This window comes from Macrobrachium nipponense, chromosome 6, assembly GCF_015104395.2.
Source record: "Macrobrachium nipponense isolate FS-2020 chromosome 6, ASM1510439v2, whole genome shotgun sequence".
Classification (NCBI taxonomy): Eukaryota; Metazoa; Arthropoda; class Malacostraca; order Decapoda; family Palaemonidae; genus Macrobrachium; species Macrobrachium nipponense.
Genome location: NC_061108.1, coordinates 78,589,440 through 78,613,973, shown reverse-complemented (window position 1 = coordinate 78,613,973; position 24,534 = coordinate 78,589,440). Strand labels below are relative to the sequence as shown.

The 24,534-nt window shown below is 39.8% G+C and overlaps 1 protein-coding gene across 1 annotated transcript in view; it reads right to left on the bottom strand.

Annotated features, from left to right (window-relative positions):
- Positions 1–2,279: 2,279 nt before the first annotated feature.
- The window catches only part of LOC135216703 (sperm-associated antigen 7 homolog), a 135,272-nt gene continuing 113,017 nt past the window's right edge, over positions 2,280–24,534 (bottom strand). Inside the window, exon 5 of the mRNA XM_064252127.1 lies at positions 2,280–4,065. Coding sequence (XP_064108197.1) covers positions 4,051–4,065 — 15 coding nt within the window. The 3' untranslated portion in view covers positions 2,280–4,050. The remainder of the gene's footprint in view (positions 4,066–24,534) is intronic.

Sequence of the window (24,534 nt, the reverse complement as noted above, 5' to 3'; positions counted from 1 at the left end):
GCCATCATGAACTGGAAATTTTGAGTCTTGACTACGAAACCTGGGACAAATTTGAAGGCCACAGAAATATTTGTGTGATTAGGTGAAAGTCTAGTCAGCAACCCTTCACTTAAAGGAATTTTGGCTTACATCGGGCATCATTTAAATGCCTTGCTTACACTCTGCACATCTGAATTTCTTCTTCAGTATATTCACAAATTCATGAATGATGCACATTATGTACTAAAGAGTAGTAATTGAAGACATAACTATATGGTTACTACCTAACCAAACCTTTCCCAGCTACACCACCTGTACTAATAAAACTACTAGTACACAGTTGTAAAAGACAGTTTACAAATATCAACTATCAATAGGGCAGCTACTTCATGCAATCAATTACAGCTTTGCACAAATAAACAGAAAATGTTGAAGATTTTGACATATGTAATTTCCTTATGGTATGTGAGTCTATTACTTGACATTTGCTGTTGACTGAAATCTGAATACTCACAGAAAATGTTTTATTATGTTGGATTACATTCTCTACACACTGGAACTGAGTCATTACTGATGACCATTAAGTTATTTAACAGGTGTACCCAATTCTCAGGTAAGATAATATAAATTCATTGACAACTGCTGCAACTCCTGTGGGTTTAATCTAATTTCATTAGAAATTTATTACATAATTCTAAAAAGCCTGCCATTTATTCATTACCATGGACTTCAGCAATGTTGCAATCATATACGTATAAAATTTCTTGCAAGATCTAGTCATAAATTCTGCAGACTTGGACAATTTATCTGCATCTTCATTTGCTTTAATCTTTTATATTCTTCTTATGATGTTCTAATATGTAAACACAATGTTTTACAAATAGTACATATTTTCTTGATGAAAGGCTGATATTTTTACTTCAGAGCCTCAATGAGTTGACAAGCTCTAATGAGATGGTGGTGAATAGTAATTATTTATGAAAATAATGATACTATAATAATTATCATGACATCAAAGACACTTGTTTCCATCTTCACAGCTACTTTTAAGAGTTATTGGATTATGGATTAAGGATGTGGGTGGCTAACCAATTTAAATTTGCTTAGAGAACACTTCAAATCTCCTGCTCATGTTCTGAGTCATTCATTACAATCGGAATCTAGTTTGTTGCAGATACAAAGTTTTGGTTTCCTCTGGTAGATTGCTAACATTACTTATCCTGTTAGCACACAATGTTGTATGAAAACAACTATCTATTAAACTTGGGGTATATGTCCTTTGTTTATGAGTGCAATACAAGCTCTCAAATTTAGTTTCAACTTCTTTCTTTATTCTGGTAAATTTATAAAAAAAAAAAAACTTTATTTATAAAGAGAATTGCAATGGCCCTGTTAAAGCCCAGCTATCTATCTTTGTTACAGCAGATTTAAGGGAGCTCATGATTCAGGGTTTTGCCACTTGTCAGACGTAAAGTATAGAATCTGAAAAAAACATATATCAAAATTGGTATATCAATAGAAAACCCCATTAAAGCATGACAAAATATTGGATTCATGACAAACACACTATATAACTTGTTGGCACTAAATTTTTTTTTTTTGCTGCTGGCCATATCAACACTAATCCTTTTACTCATAGCAAAAGTGATGGTTCTTGTGTTACACTGAGATCAAACCTGCACTGGAGTGAGGGTATTACAAATCTGGATACACCACGTAAGTTACACATTTTCTATTTCTTCCTTAACTCACATAAATAAAAAGCTAATGATATTGGTCTTTAACCTAAAAGTGATTAAGTCTTCACCAGGTTTAACTATGGCATTGTACCATGTTTGCTAATGCTAATAATAATAACATAATAAATAAAATCTAGCCAATGAATTTGTTTAATAATTTCAAATACTTTATGTTTTTCTCCAAGTGGGATATAGCAGTGTAGTAAGTAGTTTCCTTTTGAATTTTGAAGAAAAATTTATCTAAATTATTTGTTCTGCTGATGTCTGTAGAATTTTCTGTTACAGTACACATTTTTTGCATCATAAGTTCTTGCCCTTTTAGTAGGTAGCACATGCATCAATCTGTATTTCAGTAATATAGTAGGCAGCACGTGTATTAGTCTTTACTTAAGTAATTATGAAAATATTTAGCATCATGAGAATTTTATGAAATAAAATATATCTAATTAGCCATATTCTGATCTACATGAATATTTTTCTTGTAAAATGCTGAGGTTGGCGAGCGAAGGTGGCAAAAATCTATCTGTACAAAGTGAATGGAACAAAAATAAGTTCAAGATATGAGTCACAGGAATTAAGGTATTTTTATTCAATCAGGATATTCAACAATATGCCTTCACTAAAAACGAGTACGTAAAATTAGCAGTAAATGTAATTAATGACACCACAAGATGATTTTGGAACTGGCATCTTCAGCCACTCACAGAGTACAAAATTATCTCTTAAGAGCTATGAAAATGGAACTGGCAGACAAAATTATAATAGAGCACAACATTAAAAAGTCAACATTTCACATGGCTTCAATAAATGTGTTTCTATCATCAACAGTCCTTTTGTCAGGAGTTATCTTTACAGAGTTAACATATCCTAATTTCCCTCAATTCTCCTCGGCGTGTACAAATACTGCCTAAATTTCCAACTAGTCAAGGTTTCAGCTATGCCTTTTCTTCATGATTTTATGTCTTCCCAACTGTTTTTGTGCTTGTGTATTTTACAGTAGCCAACCACCAAATCAGTAGATAGTATATCCACAATGTATGGTTGTATTTATTCATCTCCATCTCATTATCTTGGGGGAATTAGCCTCCCGGAGACCAACAAACATGAAGCACTTATAAATTTCTTAAATACTGAAATGCATTACTAGTGGCTACAGTCGACCCCTGGTTATTCACATTTCCAGATTTGCTGCTTCACCTATTCACAGATTTTTCTGTGGAACATATATCCAGATTATTTGTGGAAAATTTGCCTATTTGGAGAATTTTTCATAGCAAAATATTCATTACAATTACTGTATTTTTATATTAATTTCAAGAAAAAATACATTTTTCATGATAAAACATTAAAACAGGCAAGTATATAAGCATTTTTAGTTTTTATTTTGGTTTTTGAACTCTCAAAATTGGTGGTTATAAGCATTTTTTGAGGGGTGTCCAGTATTTGCAGACTTTAGCTACTTGTGGGGGGTTGTGTTCCTTATCCCCTAAGAATCCCAGGGGTTGACTGTACATAAAATACAAATACACACAAGAATGACAATAAAAATTAATTTCCATTGGTGTTTAGTCAAATGGGGCTTTGCTGCTGTAGCATAAGTCTACATTCTTTCGTCTGTCTATGTAACAAGCAAAGATACCAAGTTAACCTGTATTAAGAATGGTTGCATTAGTATGTGCATACATACACGCCAAAGAAACATTTTCAGACTTATTACAGAATCTCTACATAAACTGACTTTTTGTCTGAAACTGAATTATAAGAGGTAGGTAACAGGAAATTAGTTTATCAAAATCTGCCAAATCTGAATTTCCATTTTGCAAAACAGACAATAACAAATGTTCCCAGACAATCACATTTCTTGTAAAAATAATAACCATTTGAATTTCAGTAACTTGTCTTAGAGACTAAATACTTAATACATAATGAGGTTTCATACCCACTGGGCAAAAAAAAAAAAAAAAAAAAAAAAAGGGGGGGGGGCTTCTATGCTGAATTAGCATATCTTTACTGTATATGAGGATTCATCCATGTAACCGACTAAACCCTTCTATGCTTCATGATAGTTTCTTTGGTCTTTGACAACAAAATATCTATCACGGGGAGAGGTACAAGGTATTTTCAAGTAAACTTTAGCAAATGAATTCAAGGTGATTTTAATAATTAATATGAATGTAACCTTTTTAAAAAGAGAAAAATGGTTACGGCTGATTTGTACTTGCATCCTGGCCATTATCATCTTTTTCCTCATCAGCTGCTTCATTATGGTCACGTTTCAGCTTCTTGGCTCGTATGTCAGCAAGTGTTTCTTCAATGGTTCGCTTATCTTTCTTCAATTCGCTGCGAACTAGAGAGATGGCAATATGTAATAAAAAATTACTTTTATTTGTACAAATTTGTAATAAATATATATTTCTTAAGTAATGGACATTCCTGTCAATAATAACTTAAAAATTTTTTACATTTGCAAATTCAAGAAATTTTACATTTACAAATTAACCTCAAAACTACTTCATTGCATGCAAACAATAATTCTACATATGCTATTTTGGACCAATCAGATTAGGAATGAGAATGACATCATAAAAGAGCAATAGAAAACTAGAATGCAGACCTACCTGCATAAACCACTTGAATAATAATATCCTTTATTTCAGCTCAGGGCCATATACTACATGGAATATACAAAATACAGACTGTAACACACACAATCTAGATACACTAGACAACATGATAAAAAAATGAATAATTGGTGCTTATCCACAAAATAGCTGAGGTAGCATAAAAGATAGTAATCATAATACTGGTAATAACTGGTGAGAAAAAAATGCATTGAGAGTTATAACAGTTAGTGCACAGATTATATAGCTTAAATTTCATCTAGAGACCTTAGGTGGTTACAGTAGTCAGGTCCAGACGGCTAAATACAAAAATTGAATGTAAAAAATACTTTAACTTAATAGTATTCACAGTAATAATGAAAAAGTAAAATATCAGCAATAAATATACTAATAATAATGACAGAATCTCCAGATGACATCTTGCCAATATTAAGCCCTTTCAGGAACAAAGGCCTCATTTTCCCATCTTTCCCACAATTTAGATCTTCTTGCTTCATTCCTTAGGATGCTTTGTATGAGCAAGTTGCTGCTGCTTCTCACTCGGGTTACCAGACTGGACATTGTTCGCCTTACAATGATTTTTAAATTGTCCAGGTGGTTTTCTATGAACATCTGTGTGGTGGAGTGGTAGCAGGGAGTGCTTGTGAGGCGTCTCAAAATGTCATTGTGCACAACAGTGATACATCTCATGGTCTCTCAGGTACAGTTCATCCAGAAGGAACACCCATAGATACTGTAGCAGTACAAGCAAAAGAGCAGTAGTTTCACGTCTCAGTGACAGAAGGCAAACCTCCTTGCAATCATGTTGCCTCTGTTCAATGTCTGCCATATCTTTTAGGTCGTCGGTGATAATGTGACCCAAATATGGAAATTCGTGTAGAAATTCCAGCCGATGGTTTCTGAGGAAAATTTGTGGCTCTGCAATATGCTTAAGCGATCTCGGGAGCAGCAACATGCACTGGGCCTTGGTTTCATTGTAAATTATATCAAATTCCTCTGCATACTGGCGGCAAGTGTCAATGAGCCGTTGGAGACCTTGCACTGATGGGGAAATCAGAACCATATCGTCGGGGTAACATAGGTTATTTATAGTCGTTTCACTGACAGTGCATCGAATCGGGAATGAGTTCAATTTGATATTCAAGGCATCTGTGTATGTATTTAACAAGTATGGAGAGAGAATGCCCCCTTGCCGAAGCCCGTTTAGGGGGCCGAAGGTGTACGATAATATGTTACCCCATTTGACACAGAATTACTGTGTGGAGAACCAGCCATGTAAAATGCTAATTAGATATAGGGATGTGTCCCTTTTATGCAGCTTTAGGTAGTTTCTCTGTCAAATGCTTTTCTCATATCAACAAAACAAAGGAAAACAGGAGAGGCTGATGATAGGTAGTAGTTCAGCAATTCTTTCAGTATTTAGATGCAGGTGTCGACACGGTTGAGTGCTTTGCTTTAAACCCGAACTGGTTGTCAGTGGTGTGAAGAAAGGGGAGAAGTCTCACTAGATGAACTAACTCAAGTATCTTCGATGTGATCATTGTGATTGCAATCGACCGGTAGTTGCCAGGGTCAGCTGCATCCTTTAGCTTGCTTTTGATTAATGGTATCAGGTGAACTAAGAGTAGGGAGTCTGGAAGAAAATGGTGAATAATGCATGCATTGAATAGGGCAGCTAGCAAAATGTAAATTATCGGATGGCAGAATTTGAAAGCCTCTGCGGGAAGACCATCACAGCCGGGTGATTTATTATTAGGTAGGCTGTTCAAAGCATCGCTGATGTTACCTGGCGTAATACGGTCTGCAATATGAAATTGAATGTATTCAGTAAGGAGGTTATCTACATCCTTTCGGGAATCTTGATCATTTATGAAATTCAGGATATTGTTGAAGTGATCGCCCCACATACCTGTGATAGCCTCGTCTCCGACTGCTTCCCCTACTCTCCGTGATAGCTTTTTAGTTTTGGGATTTAAGGACTGTATATCTTTCCAAAGACGAGGACAATCACCAGATTCTAAGTTTCTAGACATTGCATCAGCTATTAGTTATTTTTCATTTAATCTGCAGTGCTTAAGAGCAAGTTTGAACTGCGCTCTCGCCTGTCTCATTAGTAATGAAGAGTGTCCTTCCCTCGGGCTATCATTTTGCCTCCACAGTAAACAAATTTCTCGTGAGTATGTATACAAATCTTTAACCACATCATTCCATCCAGGTATATATTACGAGAATTACCTTAACGAAATCTATAGACAGGCCTGCCCAAAGCAAGCATAGAGGAGATTATGTCAGGATAGAATTCATTCAGATCCATCTTGTGGTGGTCATTTCTACAATTTGTGTTAGAACAAAGTAAGGCGTCTGCCAGTTGAATTATTGACCACAACCTGGTTTCCGTGGTTGCCCTAAAGTATCTGGGTTTCTGTTGGTTTTTAAAATCCCAGTTTACCGCTGGTGGGCGGTCAGTTAGGAGGTTCACGGTAGGGAGGGATGGGTTACTGAATGACACCTGTAATGGGATGTGATCGCAGCCCGTTGCAAGATCGTAGCGAATATTGCAGGTCATAATAGAATCATGACGTTGTGGAGATGTAATACAGTGGTCCAGCCAGGAGGTTGGAATTGCGTCCGCTCTATTATGTACATACAAATAGGAGGAGGGAGGGAGGAGCATTACATTGCTAATTTGGAGAGCATGATTTTGACAGAAGCGAGTAAGTTCATTATAAAATTGTTTTGTGGGGTGAGAATTACGGTCCCCGATTATACAAATATGATCAGCAGGAGAATCATGAATAATACTGTGTAACTCCCCTAGGATCATGCTGTATTGATCAAAATTATTGTTATTTTCCCATAGCATATAAACATTAATTATTAGGATTTTAAAGCTCCCTATTGTCACTTGAAGCCCCAGCAATCTGTCACTCCTGTAGGTCATCACCTTATCATATTGTCTAAGGATTTGTGCCACAGGAAAGAAAGGCCCCTTTCGGGCGACCGGCTATGATTTGATCTGTAACTTGCATTGAAGAAGTCGAGAAGGTTCTGAAGTCGTCATGTATTGAATTGCAGATGACAAGGTCATGTGGCCAAAGGAGCATTTCTTGCAATGCAATGATGCCTTTAAAGTTTTTGCAGAACATGTTTAAGAGAGGAATGTTCCGCTTGAGGCCAAAAATATTCCAAGAGATTGTTTCATGTATCCATGGCTACTCAAAGATGGGAGATGAATGGGCAGTCACTCGCCGTGGGCGGTTGGCTGGCACTTGCAGTGGAAATGACCCTGGTTGGGGTGTCAGTAAGTGTAACTCCCCTAGGATCATGCTGTATTGATCAAAATTATTGTTATTTTCCCATAGCATATAAACATTAATTATTAGGATTTTAAAGCTCCCTATTGTCACTTGAAGCCCCAGCAATCTGTCACTCCTGTAGGTCATCACCTTATCATATTGTCTAAGGATTTGTGCCACAGGAAAGAAAGGCCCCTTTCGGGCGACCGGCTATGATTTGATCTGTAACTTGCATTGAAGAAGTCGAGAAGGTTCTGAAGACGTCATGTATTGAATTGCAGATGACAAGGTCATGTGGCCAGAGGAGCATTTCTTGCAATGCAATGATGCCTTTAAAGTTTTTGCAGAACATGTTTAAGAGAGGAATGTTCCGCTTGAGGCCAAAAATATTCCAAGAGATTGTTTCATGTATCCATGGCTACTCAAAGATGGGAGATGAATGGGCAGTCACTCGCCGTGGGCGGTTGGCTGGCACTTGCAGTGGAAATGACCCTGGTTGGGGTGTCAGTAAGTCCCCTGGGGGTGGTTGGTCCCAGATTAGGTTATATCTTGAAACTATTATGTATATTAGGACCAAAATTATCACCTTTAACAATGTCGAGGTGTTGAAATAGGTAGGTAATCCTGTAAGCCACTTTATGTTTACTTTTGAATGGGAATTCGTGAGAGATAAGTGGGTCAGAGCCAGTGAGAAACTTAGACTCTATCCACTATGGTGTTTAGCGTCACCGATGAGCGCAGATTGTGAATTACTATGTTACATCTCTTCTCAGGTGTCGGGCGAGGTGAAACTAATGTTGGGCTCTGGTCCAGCGGCCAAACAAGAGGTTCTTTTCTTCTTTCTGCTTGTTTGTATCTGCCAGCTGCCAGACCCCTCATGATCACTCTCATCTGCATCTACGATGGGGGGTTGGGGGGAGAGATAGGGTGGGGAGAATCACTAGGGCTGGTGATCATCACCGGAGATCTATCTTCCACCGGAGGCACTGGGGAGGGAGAAGAAGTTGGGAGACCAACAGTCCCCTCAGAATGGTCTATAGGTGATGGGGGCACTCCCGTGATGCTGGGAGGCGGGAAAACTGCATGCTGCATTCAAAGGAGTCTGGTGGCTATCTGTGCGATTGTCTATTGATTCCTGCACTCCCTTGATCGCATCCCAGATCCGTGCAAGATTATTTGTTTCCACAGTTTTAAGACTGTCTAGGGATTCCTGTAGTCCTTCAATCATGTACCAGATTCTTGAGAATTTATCATTTGCTCCTTGATTTTTTTTAGTTTTTTCCAATTATTTCTGAGAGGGATTTTGCTGTATGGAAGGCATTTTCTGCCGTGGGTACACTGCAGGTAGGCTTAGGTCAGCATTCCCCTTTGGAGGCAGATTGTAAGGGTCTCTGGCGTAGATTTCCACCGAGCAGGTCCTTAGCCACTTAGTGATATATATGATATTTTCTTGTGGGAGGACAGGTTTTTTGCGGATCGCCCCTTGAGAATGCTTTCTGGTATCAGATCTTTGCATTTCGTATATGCAACGTTAATTTCCTCATCAGAGAAGACATCACTGACAGATTGTATAGCGGACTCGACGTCAGAATGGTTCGAATGGTATTGTATAAAGTAAAGACAATTGTTCACAAGTACGGAACTTGTGTGTGGGGCACAGGCACTGGTAGGTGCCAGGGTCACTTGCACAACAGTTGGAGGTTGGTCGGATGACATTTATGTGGTAAAGGAAGGGTCAAGCCGTAACACATACACTGCATTCTTTTACCCATTTCCCAGGACCAATAGGCCTCAAGTAGCTGTGATTTGAAAGATTTCTAATGCACTGATTGGAGCAGAAAGAATATTAGTATATCTGCAATTGCACAACACTCTCCAGCTTACACACTGGGTATTACATGGAGACACTATTAATGCAATGCTTACTATAAGAGGTATAATCGCAAAGGGCGAAAAATCCTTCTTTTCTGTAAAGAAACGCGAGAGAGACCTCCAACATGTCCGCCCCCACACACCAACTAAGGTCTAATAGGCAATCAACAGACAGACATTTTCTAAACAGATCTAGATACTAAATAATTATTATACTGCACTGAACATGCATGCAGTGTATAAAAAACAATATTGATCATATTCATGTATCATCTCTCATCCTCTTCTGGTAGATGTGGAGAGCTCATATATGAAAGAAAAGAAAATCCTTTTCAAGTGCTCAACAGTTACAACTATACTGGATTTATGCTCAGCAACCAGCATATTCTTCATGAGACCTAGACCAATGATAAACTTCTTAACTTACAATGCCATACAAACATTTCATAAATCCACAGAATTCATTTATCTTTTTTTACAGAAGTAAAAGTTTCCAAGAATACCATTACGTAATTCATATTTTGAAACAAGGGACACAGTCTTAAGAGGCTACCAGTATTGAAGACCCATCTCTGACACAAGCATCTTTCAAAATTTTTAAAAAATATTCTAAAGGAAGGAAATGAGATAAAGTCAAAGCAATGAGGCAGGCATCTTAAAAAATGCTGATGATGAACTTGAGTGGCACACACACACTACAGAAAACTTCTAATTGCCCTCACAAAAAACTTTAAAAATATGGAGTACAGTAATACCCAATCAGTAACACTTGCTGCCACCTGCCTTTTGTCTGGTAACAATCTAATAGCAATGCCAAAATATGCAAATAAATTTAACCTTATGAGACTCTGATGACATTATGCCAATTGCACCCCTTCAATTTAATTTGCTTTAATTTGTGAAAGATTGGTTAGATGCCTATTCATGGAGAAAAACTGCCTTGAGGGTTAAATCTCAATCAAAAGTTTGTGCCTGGAGCTAAAAGGGAGCCAAAATTATGCTACAAAGAATGACAAATATATGCCACTGTAAAGGTTAGCTGGTTTTAACCAAAAGTATTTGTTTTTGTTTTTCAAAATGGACAACACAGTTCTTGGTTTCTACAGCAACTTGAAGACACTGAACCCCTCAATATCTTCAAGAAATAAAAATGATTAACATAGACAAAATTAGCAAAGAAATCACAAAATTCCTGGAAGCATGACTAAAAGCTGTGTATGGCACGGTGGAGCATGGATATAGAGTTCCCCAGATGGTATCTCATCTATTCTGAGCATGGAAATCGCCTGGATGTAGGATTAAGATAAGAGGAAACAAATGAGTTGCTGATGAATAAATATTAGTTTTAACAGTGAAATTACGCCAAATTACAAATGATAAAAATGGTGTTAAAGGTAGCCTCCAAATCCCCATGTAATGAGAGCCTTTATCTTATTTGTCAATGTGTATATGAACCTATTCTCACAAAATTTCCCAAGATTAGTACATCCTAAAGATTTTTATGTTGATGTAGTACCTTTGCAGATGAATGCAAGCTTAGTAACACCGTGCTTGTCCCAAAGAATGGGGTATCTGCAGACTGAAGTAACTACAGGCCAATTTCTTTCTCTCTTTGCTCTCCAAAGTTGCACAAAACTTATCCGTGTTGGTGTTCTCTAATTCCTCTATGGCCCTTTCTGAATGAGAGGAAACTTCCTCCAAAAGGACCAAATGTCTCTCGGAGTCCATTGAGTATGCTGTCAATGTGATGGGAGAAGTAACTAACAGAGGACTCTCCAGGAATGGGATGATGTAGCCCTCCTTCAGAAGGATGATCCAAGGCTCCGCTTATCTTAACACCTTTTCCCCAAACTCTAGAAGAGTGGTTACTACAGGAACATGAAGGACTTCCTTCTCACTTTTAAGGCACTTTCTTGGCAGAACTCTCCTTAATGGACCTGGTCGAGAATCAGACATTCGCACAAGTCCTGAACTGTGGTCTAATTCTACCTTCAGGAAAGGACTGCTGCTGCAAGGGTGAGGAATCCTGGCTTGAAATGCAGATGAAAATAGGTGATGCTGGTCCAGAAATGAGAACAACAAAACCAATGTCTGAGTCTGGGTGACCCCCTTAGAAGTAAAGGAGCACTGGAGCTCTCTCTTCTTAAGCACACCAAAAGTAAACAGTGGAAAGTTCTAGAGAGCCATCTCTGATGGCTTCGTTGGCACATGACAGCACAACTTCCGAAGCAATATCTCTTGCTAGTTTAGTCCAGAAAAGTAAGGACTTCAAAAACCTTAAAAATATCCTTAACTAGATGGTCTAGTTCCCAAAATGAAACATTACCTTTGCTGATAACGATGCAGAACTTTGCTGATGACAATACAGAACAGAGAGAAGAGTTGAAGAGACTTGAGGAGTCCCCTTGGGAGGAGGCAGCAACTCCCAAAGAAGGTGCATTGCTGGTCACATAAGATAAGTACTTCCTGTAGATTAACCAAGAGGGAGCAAAGGTGAATGATGCTTTGCCTTGCTCTCTTTTGGCTGAATGCCAGTCTCCCATCTCCTTGAATGACTTTTTAGAGGATGAAGAAAATAAATGTTGGGGAGTCATGTCCTTTTGTCAGATTGATTCCTCATCAAAAAATTCAAAGCAGGCAAAACTTGGCAGCCACATAAGCCGAAGGAGATGCAGATTCTTGGTCAACCTCTTCCTTTTCTGAAGTGACCAAGAACAAGAAAGCATCTTGAGAAGTCTTGGAAGCAGAGGTTGCCTTCTTCAACAAGTTCATGATTTGGGCTAACTGCTGTTTAACAATTAAACGCTGAGCCGCTATTTCCCAAAGTGTCTCTCATATGCCGGCGGTGTTCGGGAGTTAGCACCGAAGTGAATTTTTTTTTTTTTTTTTTTTCAAAAAATCACAGCACACTTAGTTTTCAAGATTAAGAGCTCATTTTTGGCTCCTTTTTTGTCATTGCCTGAAGTTTAGTATGCAACCATCAGAAATGAAAAAAAATATTATCATATATAAATATTGGAATATATGACAGCGCAAAAATAAAAAATCATATATAATTGCAGTATACAAATTGCGCTGTGATAAAAAGTTAAAGCTAATGAGTTAATTTTTTGTTGTTGTATTTTAAACTAAATTGCAATGATTTTGGTATATAACAAATTGTAAAACGATCAAAGCAACACAGAGAAAATATTACCACAAAATGATGCATGAATTTATAACGCGCAGACGTAAAAAAATATTTCTGGGCTCAGCTCGTGTCGCTGCGCGAAATATCCTTTAATCTATTATTTCTAGGGTAAATGTACTAACACATACCAGAGAATAAATAAAATAAAGAAAAAGGTCAGTATAACTGACTCGCTCACCCTCCAAGAGGGTGTCGGTATGAACACTAGGCGAGTGAGACCACTACCACGAGCCAAATGCCAATAGAAATCTCCCACTACCAAAACCCTCCAAGAGGAGAGCCGACCCACAGAGTGAGCAGCTCGTACTACTACTACTCCATCCCATGCTGCCGACTGCTGCGCCTCTGGTGGCCATCCTTTTCAGTTAGCGCACACGAGTCACACGTGCTATTTTTCTCTCTGTGTTTTTTGTGCCCTTTCGTTGGATTTATCTATAATGGAGCGTGCAGCTATCGCAGCAGCTAAGTTAAGTACTCAGTATTTATGGTTAGTTGGTTTTTTTCCGGTCCGAGACAGTATTTTGCCGTTTTTTAGGTATAAATACGTACTCGGGGTCGGAAGCATGGCAGCATGGTTCTGCCTCGTGCTGGGTTCGTTCTGGGTCTCCCATACCTAGAACATCCCCTTGTCTATGTACGCTCTATATTAGTTATCCGTTTTACTTAGGGTACTGTCTACTCAGGTTTGTCATGCATGCATGTCTTTTACCTTATGTAGGCTTCTTCTATCCAGACCCTAGTCCCGGCTCTTTGTATCGGCCTCTGACTAGCTTTGAGTAGTAGACTTGCCTTCGGGTTAGTCGTACACTCCTGGATTTTTTCTCCTACTATATTGCTTTCTTTCTTTTATTTTTATTTAATTATATTATGTATTTTGTTAAGGTTAGGTTGTTAGGCGTCTGGCTTAGCCTAGGTCCTGGCTCATTGAGCCTATACTACCGCTCATCAGTTCGGTTGCTTCCACATAGCATCTCTCTGATCAGTTGGTTTTGGTCCAGTGGGCCTATATGCTTCTGCTTTTCAGTTCAGTTGCTTCCCCATAGCATCTCTCTGATCAGCTGATTTGCCCTAGGCTTAGTTGTCTTGTTTTGGTCTTACCGCCTCGTGGTCACTACGTGATCACGAGACAGCCAGACGCCTGCCCAGTCACCTTCCCCCCCCTCCCGCTCTTCCATAGAGTCGGGGGAGGGTGGGTCGGTCTGCCCCATGCTCGCTCCTCTTACCCAGGACCTGCTCCCTCTCTCCCCCCAGGCGGAGGGGCTAGGGAGACGGGACAGACCCAGACTGGTCTCGACCTCTCCGGCTTCTCGGTCCGGCCGGATGGTAACGTGTTGGGGGGTACTGGCCTTTCCCCCCATCCGTTGCTACCTTGTCGCTCCGGGCTAGCTCGAGCCTGTATGTCTTCTCGCTCTTTCCCTCCTTACTAGGGCTCCTTTCCTGTCCGGAGTCCTGGCATCCAGCGGAAAGTTGTTAGTCCACCCAGTAGAGTGGACCGGAACATACAGTGGGTCCCTACTAACCTTACCGTATTGCTGAGTTACTACACTCCGCTACGCACTGGACTTGGTCCGGTTCGTTTGAGTTTTAGGTTTAAGTGTTATTAGATTAACTATAAGTTTATCTTAAGTACCTTAAACCATCCCCCCCTCCCTTCCATGTCTTACCGGATCTCTCCGGGATTATAGCCTATTCAGGCGAAGCAGGGAGGGGTTATGCCCAAATTTTTTCCGAGCTCCGGCATGCAACGGAGTTCTTCTGTCCTTTAGCCTGTAAGTGATATTCTTTAAGATACTCATGTGTCTTCCCACTTACAGGCCACCAACTGTGAGCATCCGGGATGCGCCGCCACACTTCAGGACCCATGTGGACACGAAGTTTGCCGGTCCCATGCTCCATGCGCGACTCTGCACGGGGACATCCAGGTCTGGTACCATGAGACGTGTACCATATGTTACGATCTGGTGAGCCAGCTTTTAGACGGGGAAAGGTATCCATCTCCGGTAGCTGCTCCGCTTCTGTTTTAGTGCTTAAGTTTTCATCATTCACTTTAACTTAAGGCATCTAGTTTAAGTTATACTTTAAGTTTTAGTTTTAAGTGATTCTTAAATCTAATCTACGCCCTCTCTTCCAGGCGCCGGCAGTGAGGGATACCGCACTGGCTACCCTGCGGGCCTGGGTCGGCGGTTTTGGGAAGAACGCCGCCAAGGGTATGCCCTACATTTTAGAGAAACGGTTGGCGGTATTAATCTTCCCCGGAGGTAAGGCGACAGGATACGTCGACCCAATAGAGGCCGCCCCGACTATCGCCTTCATCCAACAACAGCTGGCTGCCTCATTAACTGACCAAGACCAGGATATCTCCACGGAAGTCGCGACTTTAGATATTAATGTAGAACCTATGGTAGGTGTAGACGATCTGTTGGTCGAGGTAGGTAATGTGGACACCCAAGGGTCACCCTTGGGTGTATCTGTTTCTTCTACTCCTGCAACCTCTCCATCCTTCCAAGGCTTTACAGGTGATGATTTGTATACTCCTCCTGACGCTTCGGTTAGACCTAAGGTCAAAGGTCAAGTAGTGAAATCCTTGTCCAAGACGTCGTCGTCGTCTAAGAAGACGACTTCGGCTTCAGCCTCCTCACGTAAGTCTCCGGCCGGGAATCCCGGAGCAGACAGGTCTAAAGCTTCTAGCTCCGGCTCTAAGTCCTCAAGCCAGAGAGAGATCTCGTACTCCGGCAGAGTCACCAGTTCCGCTACCCCTGGTTCCAATTCAGAGCCACCCCTCCACCTCCGCAGCAGCTCCGGCTTTGGACTCCAATGCTGGCCTGTTGCAACAGGTGGGCGACCTGGTTGGGTCCCTAAAGAGTAGCATGGAACAAATGATCTCTCGATTGTCGGATAGGATTACTTCCCAAGACTCTATTATAGCCGGACTGAGAGAAGCCCCTCTAGCCTCTCCTCCACTTTCCAATACAAGTGGAACTCAGCTTCCTCCGTATGACTCGCTACCTCCGTTCTCGATGAACAACCCATGGAGAGTAGCGTCATACGCCCCCTTCCAAGACGGTCTCATTTCTATACCGGAATTTGGAACTCGAAGGATAGAGGACTTCGAGTTCTACCTGGAAGACCTCCCAAGCCCCTCGTTCATAGGCTACGCAAGGCTCACAGCTTCAGCCATGGTTCGGGATGATAGGGTACCAAAGGAGACAGTCCTCTATTCACGTGACCAGGCTCAGAGAGAATGGCTCAGGTGTTTAGAGGACATGGATTGTTCTAATACCAAGATACAACCTTTTAAGAGTCCCTTTACCATTTTCACAATGGATGAGAGTACCCCGCTCCCGTTCCTGACAAAGAGTCGCGAGGTTCTACCATCCCAGCGGCCCAGAAGGGGGAACCCATGCCTCAATTGGAAGGAAGCAGATCCCACATCTCCGTTGCTCCCTCAGCCGGAGAATTGTGGGAAGACTTGCCGAACACCTTCTCAGCTGGCAAACTCAAACCGGACTGTGCTATGGAGCAGTTTGGTGAAAAGCTACCCAGGCTCCCAGATAGCCTTATTCAGGCTGAATTTGACGCGAAATCGCGATTAGCCAGGTCAATTAATTCTATGGCTATGTCTGAGGTAGCAACCATAGCCTATGGCTCGGAACCGCTTTTTTAAACTCATGACCAAAGCCCTGACTCAAACGGTACAGTCGGATATGTTTGAGTTTGCCACTGCTAGAACGAATTGTAGGAAGCATGTCCTACAAGAGGCAACCATTCGACATGAGCCGAATAGGTTACTCTCGTCTAACATCTGGGGAGCAGATCTCTTCCCAGAAGCTATGGTGAAGGAAGTCCAGTCAGAGGCTACGAGGCTGAACCAGAGCCTTAAGGACCGTTGGGGCCTTACGGCTAAGAGGAGGCAAGACCTAACACCTAGAGGTAAGGGACAGAGGAAACCTAGGCGTTTCCATCCTTACCAGAAAAAGCAGCCACGCTTTCCTCAGCAAGTTCCAGCGGTGCCCTTAGTGCAAACAGCCCAACCTTCCACTTCTAAGGCTCAATCACAACCAATTTATGTGATATCCCCTCAGCCTCAGCCCTCCACCTCTTACGCCATCTCTCCAGCTTACAATCAAGCCTTCGAGAGTCAAGCTTCTCAGAAGTATGACCGCTCGGGTAAGGGAGGCAGAGGTAAGCGTTCCTTTCGTGGGAGAGGGTCAGGAGGCCCCTTTAATAGGGGAAAGCACTTCAGAGGAGGTCGAGGCGGTTACCAGAACCAATGAAGAACTTCAGGTAGGAGGGAGGCTGTTTCACTTTCGCCACCGGTGGAACTTCAGCGAATGGGCTCAGAGCAGTGTGTCAAAAGGCCTGGGTTGGAGCTGGTTGACGAACCCACCTCCATCCAGACCTTTCCGTCAACTTCCTTCCAAGGAATTGTCAGAGTACGCAGACGACCTCCTTCAGAAAGGAGCTATAGCGAGAGTCAAGAGATTAAAATTTCAAGGTCGCTTGTTCAGCGTGCCAAAGAAAGGCTCACAAAAAAGAAGGGTAATCTTAGACTTGTCCCGCTTAAACTTAGCCATCCGCTGCGACAAGTTCAAGATGCTCACGATCTCGCAGGTGCGGACCTTACTTCCCCGTGGGGCCGTCACCACCTCTATCGATCTTACAGACGCCTACTATCATATCCCTATTGCAAGACACTTCCGTCCATATCTGGGTTTCAAGATAGGAGACCAGGCATTCTCCTTCAAGGTAATTCCCTTCGGACTCAACGTGGCACCCAGGGTGTTCACGAAACTAGCGGAAGTGGTAGTGCAACAACTCAGATCACAAGGGATTATGGTAGTAGCGTATCTCGACGATTGGTTGATCTGGGCTTCAACAATCAAGGAATGCAACAGAGCTACACTGAAAGTGATTCAGTTCCTGGAATATCTAGGCTTCAAGATAAACAGGACCAAGTCGAGACTCACTCCAGAGTCAAACTTTCAGTGGCTGGGCATTCAATGGAATCTATCCTCCCATACTCTGTCGATTCCATCAACCAAAAGGAAAGAAATAGCGAAGTCAGTCAAGCAATTTCTAAGTCACAAGCTGGCGTCGAGGAGGGCTCAGGAGAGGATCCTGGGTTCTCTCCAGTTCGCATCAGTGACGAACGTCTTAATGAAAGCCAAACTGAAAGACCTAACCAGAATCTGGCGCTCACGAGCAAATGTCAGGTCCAGGGACAAACTATCCTCAGTCCCTCTGATTCTAAAGAGTCGACTTCGGCCGTGGGCGAAAGTCAAGAATTTGTCAGTGTCAGTACCCCTTCAGTTCCCTCCACCAGGGATCACCATCCACACAGACGCGTCCTTAAGCGGTTGGGGAGGGTATTCCCAGGTCAAAAAGGTTCAAGGAACTTGGTCACCTCAGTTCAGTCAGTTCCATATAAACGTACTGGAGGCAATGGCAGTGTTCTTGACTCTAAAAAGGTTGCGCCCACCAAAGTACTCCCACATAAAGCTAGTTCTGGACAGCGCAGTGGTAGTACATTGTATAAACAGGGGAGGCTCCAAGTCACGGCATCTAAATCATGTCATGGTAGCCATCTTCACCCTGGCAGACAAGTTCAGTTGGCATCTTTCCTCCACTCACATAGCTGGAGTGAGAAACGTCATAGCAGACGCGTTATCCCGATCAGTGCCCCTAGAGTCGGAATGGTCACTGGACAACAGTTCGTTCCAATGGATCCTCCAAAGAGTTCCAGGGCTACAAGTGGATCTCTTCGCATCTCAAGCGAATCACAAACTGCCGTGTTATGTAGCCCCCAACCTGGACCCTCTGGCCTATGCCACGGACGCCCTGGCTCTAGACTGGAACAACTGGAAGAAGATTTATGTCTTTCCTCCAGTGAATCTTCTCATGAAAGTTTTAAACAAACTCAGGACATTCAAGGGTCAAGTGGCTCTAGTAGCCCCAGACTGGCCGAAGAGCAATTGGTATCCCCTAATTCTGGAGCTGGGCCTTCGTCCTCTTCGGATCCCCAATCCCAAGCTCTCCCAGTCAGTACAAACGAAGACTGTGTTCGCTTCCTCAGGGATTCTCAAAACCCTAACTTTATGGACTTCATGAAGTTTGCGGCAAAAAGAGATGCGAATATTGACCCTCAGAATATTCTCTTCTTGGAATCTGATAAAAGGGATTCTACTTTGAGACAGTATGATGCTGCTGTCAAAAAGTTAGCAATCTTCCTGAGAGAATCAGATATTAGAATCATGACAGTTAATTCAGCTATATCCTTTTTCAGGTCCTTATTTGAAAAAGGTTTAGCAGCTAGCACGATTACGACAAACAAGTCAGCCTTGAAAAAGATATTTCAATTTGGATTCAACATAGACTTGACGGATTCCTACTTCTCGTCTATTCCTAAGGCATGTGCTAGACTTACCTTCTGTAAGGCCTACGTCAGTTTCATGGTTCTTAAACGATGTTCTAAACTGGCTTCAAGAAACCGATAATGACACATGCTCGTTTATAATGCTCTTAAGAAAAACCCTGTTTTTATTAAGCTTAGCTTCAGGAGCAAGAATTTCAGAACTGTCGGCCTTATCCAGAGATCCGGATCATATTCAATTCCTTCCCACAGGGGAAGTCCTTCTTTCTCCGGAACGTAGCTTTTTAGCAAAGAATGAAGATCCTTTGATGAGGTGGGAACCTTGGAAGGTACTACCCCTTCCACAAGATGTATCTCTTTGTCCAGTTACAACCTTACGAGCCTTTCTGTCCAGGACCTCCTCATCCTCATCGGGTCCCCTCTTTAAGAGGGAAAAAGGTGGAACTTTATCCATTAAAGGCATCAGGCAACAAATCCTGTACTTTATTAAGCAAGCCAATCCTGACTCTTCCCGAAAGCACATGATGTCAGGGCAGTAGCCACCTCAATTATTATTTTCCAACACATGAATTTCGATGAGTTGAAAAAGTATACCGGATGGAAATCGCCGACAGTGTTCAAACGTCATTACCTTAAGTCCTTGGAAGCTCTGAAATTTTCAGCAGTAGCAGCGGGTAACATAGTTTCCCCTGACTCTAGTTAATTTGTAGTAGAAGATTCAGTCCTCCTTTCTACCTGCCTCACCCAACAGTTCGTCTATTCCTGCCATGTTCATTTACATTCACCTTGTGTCTTAGCTGGCTTTTTATGATGATGTAGTGGGTACCCCTTTATTTTTTTGCTAGGGATCTCACAGATGATTATAGATATTGATCTCATGGATGTTATCCCCTTATTTTTATGCTAGGGGATACATCTTATTTATAATGGTTACGGGTTTTGTATATTAAGTCATATACATTCCTTATATATTATCATTGTTGATTAATTTGTTCATTGATTATTTTAATTGCTATTATATTTTTGATACATGCCTTTACACTGATACCATTTTGTTACATGTAAACCATTTTACCTCTGTACATATGTAAATTACTTTATGATAAGAAACATGATTAGAATTAAGTGTAATTTAAACATATTTCTAATTTTGTATCATTGTGTATTTGTATCTTTCTAGCAATTATATTCTTTTTTTTTATATTTATGTTCTCTTTTATTTGAGACCTATTATGAGTTATTTTATTACTTTTGTTTACAATCTTGTGCTATTTCTCTGGTACGATTTCGCGCAGCGACACGAGCTGAGCCCAGAAAAGGGATTTTGACGTAAGGAAAAATCTATTTCTGGGCGATTGGCTCGTGTCGCCAGCGAAATCCCACCCTACCCATCCCTTCGCCCAAGATTGTCTGCTAACTTCAGGATGGCCACCAGAGGCGCAGCAGTCGGCAGCATGGGATGGAGTAGTAGTAGTACGAGCTGCTCACTCTGTGGGTCGGCTCTCCTCTTGGAGGGTTTTGGTAGTGGGAGATTTCTATTGGCATTTGGCTCGTGGTAGTGGTCTCACTCGCCTAGTGTTCATACCGACACCCTCTTGGAGGGTGAGCGAGTCAGTTATACTGACCTTTTTCTTTATTTTATTTATTCTCTGGTATGTGTTAGTACATTTACCCTAGAAATAATAGATTAAAGGATATTTCGCTGGCGACACGAGCCAATCGCCAGAAATAGATTTTTCCTTACGTCAAAATCCCTTTTTTTTCAATAATTCACCATAAATTGAAATCTTGTGCTAGAGACTTCCTGTTTGTTGCAAAAGGAAGGTAATTGATTGAATATTACTAAAATGTAAGAGTTTTAGCTTACAATTACAGTTTTTGACCATTTCAGTCGAGTTAAAGTTGACCGAAGGTCAATTTTTTTTCTATTTATTGTGATTTATAAGAAAATATTTCAAAACTGATAAAAGCTACAACCATGAGTTATTTTTTGTTGTATTCTAGATGAAATTGTGCACATTTTCATGTATAACACTTTATTTAAGGCCCAATATAAAACGGTGCGAAAATTACGAAAGGTGACTAAAGCATTTCTGAAATTTTCGGAGGAGTAACTACGCGTGGAGGGAAGGAAAAGTTTTTTTTCAAAAATTCACTATAAATCGAAATATTGCACTAGAGACTTCCCGTTTGTTGCAAAATGAAGGTAAATGATTGAATATCACTATAACGTTAGATTTTTTGCTTTACCACTACCATATACCATATATATATATAGATATATATATATATATATATATATATATAGTATATATACAGGTAATCCCCGGGTTACGACGGTTTCGCCTTACGACGTTCCAAGGTTAAGGCACTTTCAATTATATTCATCAGAAATTATTTCCAGGGTTACGATGCCTACAGCACTGATCTGGCAGATGAAATATGACACCAAAATGCAAAATCAATATCAATATATATATATATATATATATATATATATATATATATATATATACACACAAACAAAAGGTTTTTGCCACGAAGGAAAAATAAAAAAGCGAGAAAGCCGATACTTTCGGTCTCTGTAAGACCTTTACTAAGGCAAATGATTTTACAGAGGAAAAGAAAACATAGTCAAAAGAAAGCTTAATATCCAAACTGACACTACAAGATTAGCAATAAGGACGATTTCACTCTTCAGAAACGAGGAAACGCCTGAGGGTAGCCACACCTTGGACGATACACGCAGTAAACAAGTTATTCTTCCAGAAAACAGTGCATTTTGAAAAAACAAGGAAGCATATACAATTTAATATTGTGAAATTTACTAAAATTTTCCCAAAAAATTATTATTAATGAAAAGACAAAAGAAAATATAAATATATATATCGAGCAAGAGAAAGAGAGAGAGAGAATATGGAACCAGAGAGAGAGAGAAGGAGAGAGAGAGAGAGAGAGAGAGAGAGAGAGAGAAATAATAACTATATACATGTGGGACTAATTTATTAGTAGTTCATTTATTTTAAGGTCCTTCCTAAACATCTTACAAATATATGGGTCCAAATGGTACATTCCCAGACTAAGATTTAGGTTGTTTTTATTAGTGATTTGTATAATTGCCGATTCCAGTAAATTTCTTGAAACATAATCATTAGATCTAGCAATTACCAAGGTATCACTTTGATTAGAAAACTGGACAGAAAATTAAACAACCTTATCAACGACAGTGATTGGACCAATAATGCTAGAAGTGATTGTGTAGTGGCAGTGAATTTTATCGTTAGCACAAACCAAATACTAAGTGATAATGCAGTGCGTGCATTAGGCTTTGGGTTGTCTTTCTTCATTTGTAACAAACCCTCAGCTTTATCAATAGCGACATCTCTATATAAGTTTGAAAAATACTGTGACCTACCACAAAATCCTTTAGACATTGATCCAAAAGGCATGGACATATAAAGTGCTACGGCCTCCTTTTTTGCCTATCATGAAAAATAAATAACCGTTCCCCTGCTCGTTACAAGAAAAGGTTTATATTTAAATTTTAAAATTTTTAAAAAGGAATTGAAGAATGATAATAGCTTACACATTACCAAGGCTGTTAAATCCAATAGTTTAGTGGTTCTTGACAAAATCGACTACATATCACACATGCATACTTTACTAGAAGATGAAATAACTTGCAAAAAACTCGCAAAAAATCCATTGGACCAAGTAATAAAAAACTTTAATATCAATATCAAACAAATTCTTAAAGATAAAAAAGAAATTTTGTGTAAGTTAACTGTAAAGTGTCCCTCATTTCCTTATTTATATGGCCTAGTCAAAACTCATAAGGAAAACAAACCTATGCGCCCAATTATTAGTACTGTAGGATCAATCGCTTATAAACTATCTAAATATCTTACTAAATTGTTATCCCCACTACTAGGAACTGTATCTAATTCACACATCCGGAATTCTCTTGATCTCGTGGAAAAATTAAATAACATTGTACTAAAACCCGTGATAATCTTTGTCAGTTTTGATGTATGTTCTTTGTTTACAAAAGTCCCTATTGACTCTGTGCTAGAATATTTAAGTAATGAACTTGTACTGCATGAATTGCCTATGTCCATTAGTCACATAATTTCCTTGATTAAGTTATGTATTTGTGATTGCAGATTTATTTTTAATGGAGAATATTACCAACAAATATTTGGTATGGCCATGGGTAAACCCTTTATCACTTCTCCTTTCAAACAAACTTATATGGAATGAATTTTTGAGACAACACCTCCCAAATATCACACTTGTCCCCTTAAAATGGTACCGATATGTCGATGATATCTTAGTAGTCTTACCTGTTGGTATCGATGTAAATGATTTAGTCTAAATTGAATAATTTAGTGCCATCCATAAAATTCACTGTTGAAATAAAAAATAACAATGTCATCCCTTTCCTAGATGTATTAATACATAGAGAATCTTTCCAATGCAAATTCAGTATTTATAGAAAACCCACAAATAATTTAACATATGTACATTTTTATTCTGGCCACCATCTTAATATTAAAATTTCAATTTTTTCTTCTATGTTCCTACACGCTTTGCGTATCACGAGTCCACAATATCTTGACCAAGAAATAGAATACATAAAAAAGATAGGAAACGATCTCTGCTACCCACCTCATTTAATTGATTTATGTTATCAAAAAGCTCACAAAAAGTTTTATAGTGTTGCTATTAATGAAAAGGAAATGCCTAAAAATGTACTTAGCTTACCTTACTTACGTGGATTTGAAACCATAAAATCAATATTTAAATCGTTTAATGTTAATGTAGTGTTCTTTTATAACAATACCATTAATGATATGCTAATTAAGAATAGTCCCATAACAAATAACATCATCATTTACAAAATTCCTTATATGGATTGCCCATCGTTTTACGTTGGTCAGCCAAGTAAAAATGTATGTGTACGTATTAAGCAGCATATGTATTCAGTTAAAACAGCCCAGACTTCAAATGCGCTGTTTATCCATCTGAGTGAAAAATCTCATTGTATTAATTGGGGTGATACCTCGGTAATTGCTAGATCTAATGATTATGTTTCAAGAAATTTACTGGAATCGGCAATTATACAAATCACTAATAAAAACAACCTAAATCTTAGTCTGGGAATGTACCATTTGGACCCATATATTTGTAAGATGTTTATGAAGGACCTTAAAATAAATGAACTACTAATAAATTAGTCCAACATGTATATAGTTATTATTTCTCTCTCTCTTTCTCTCTCTCTCTCTCTCTCTCTCTCTCCGTCCTCTTCCTCTCTCTCTCTCTCTCTCTCTCTCTCTCTCTCTGGTTCCATATTCTCTCTCCCTCTTCTCTTGCTCGATATATATATTTATATTTTTCTTTCATCTTTTCATTAATAATAATTTTTTGGGAAAATTTTTTTTGTAAATTTCATGATATCAAATTG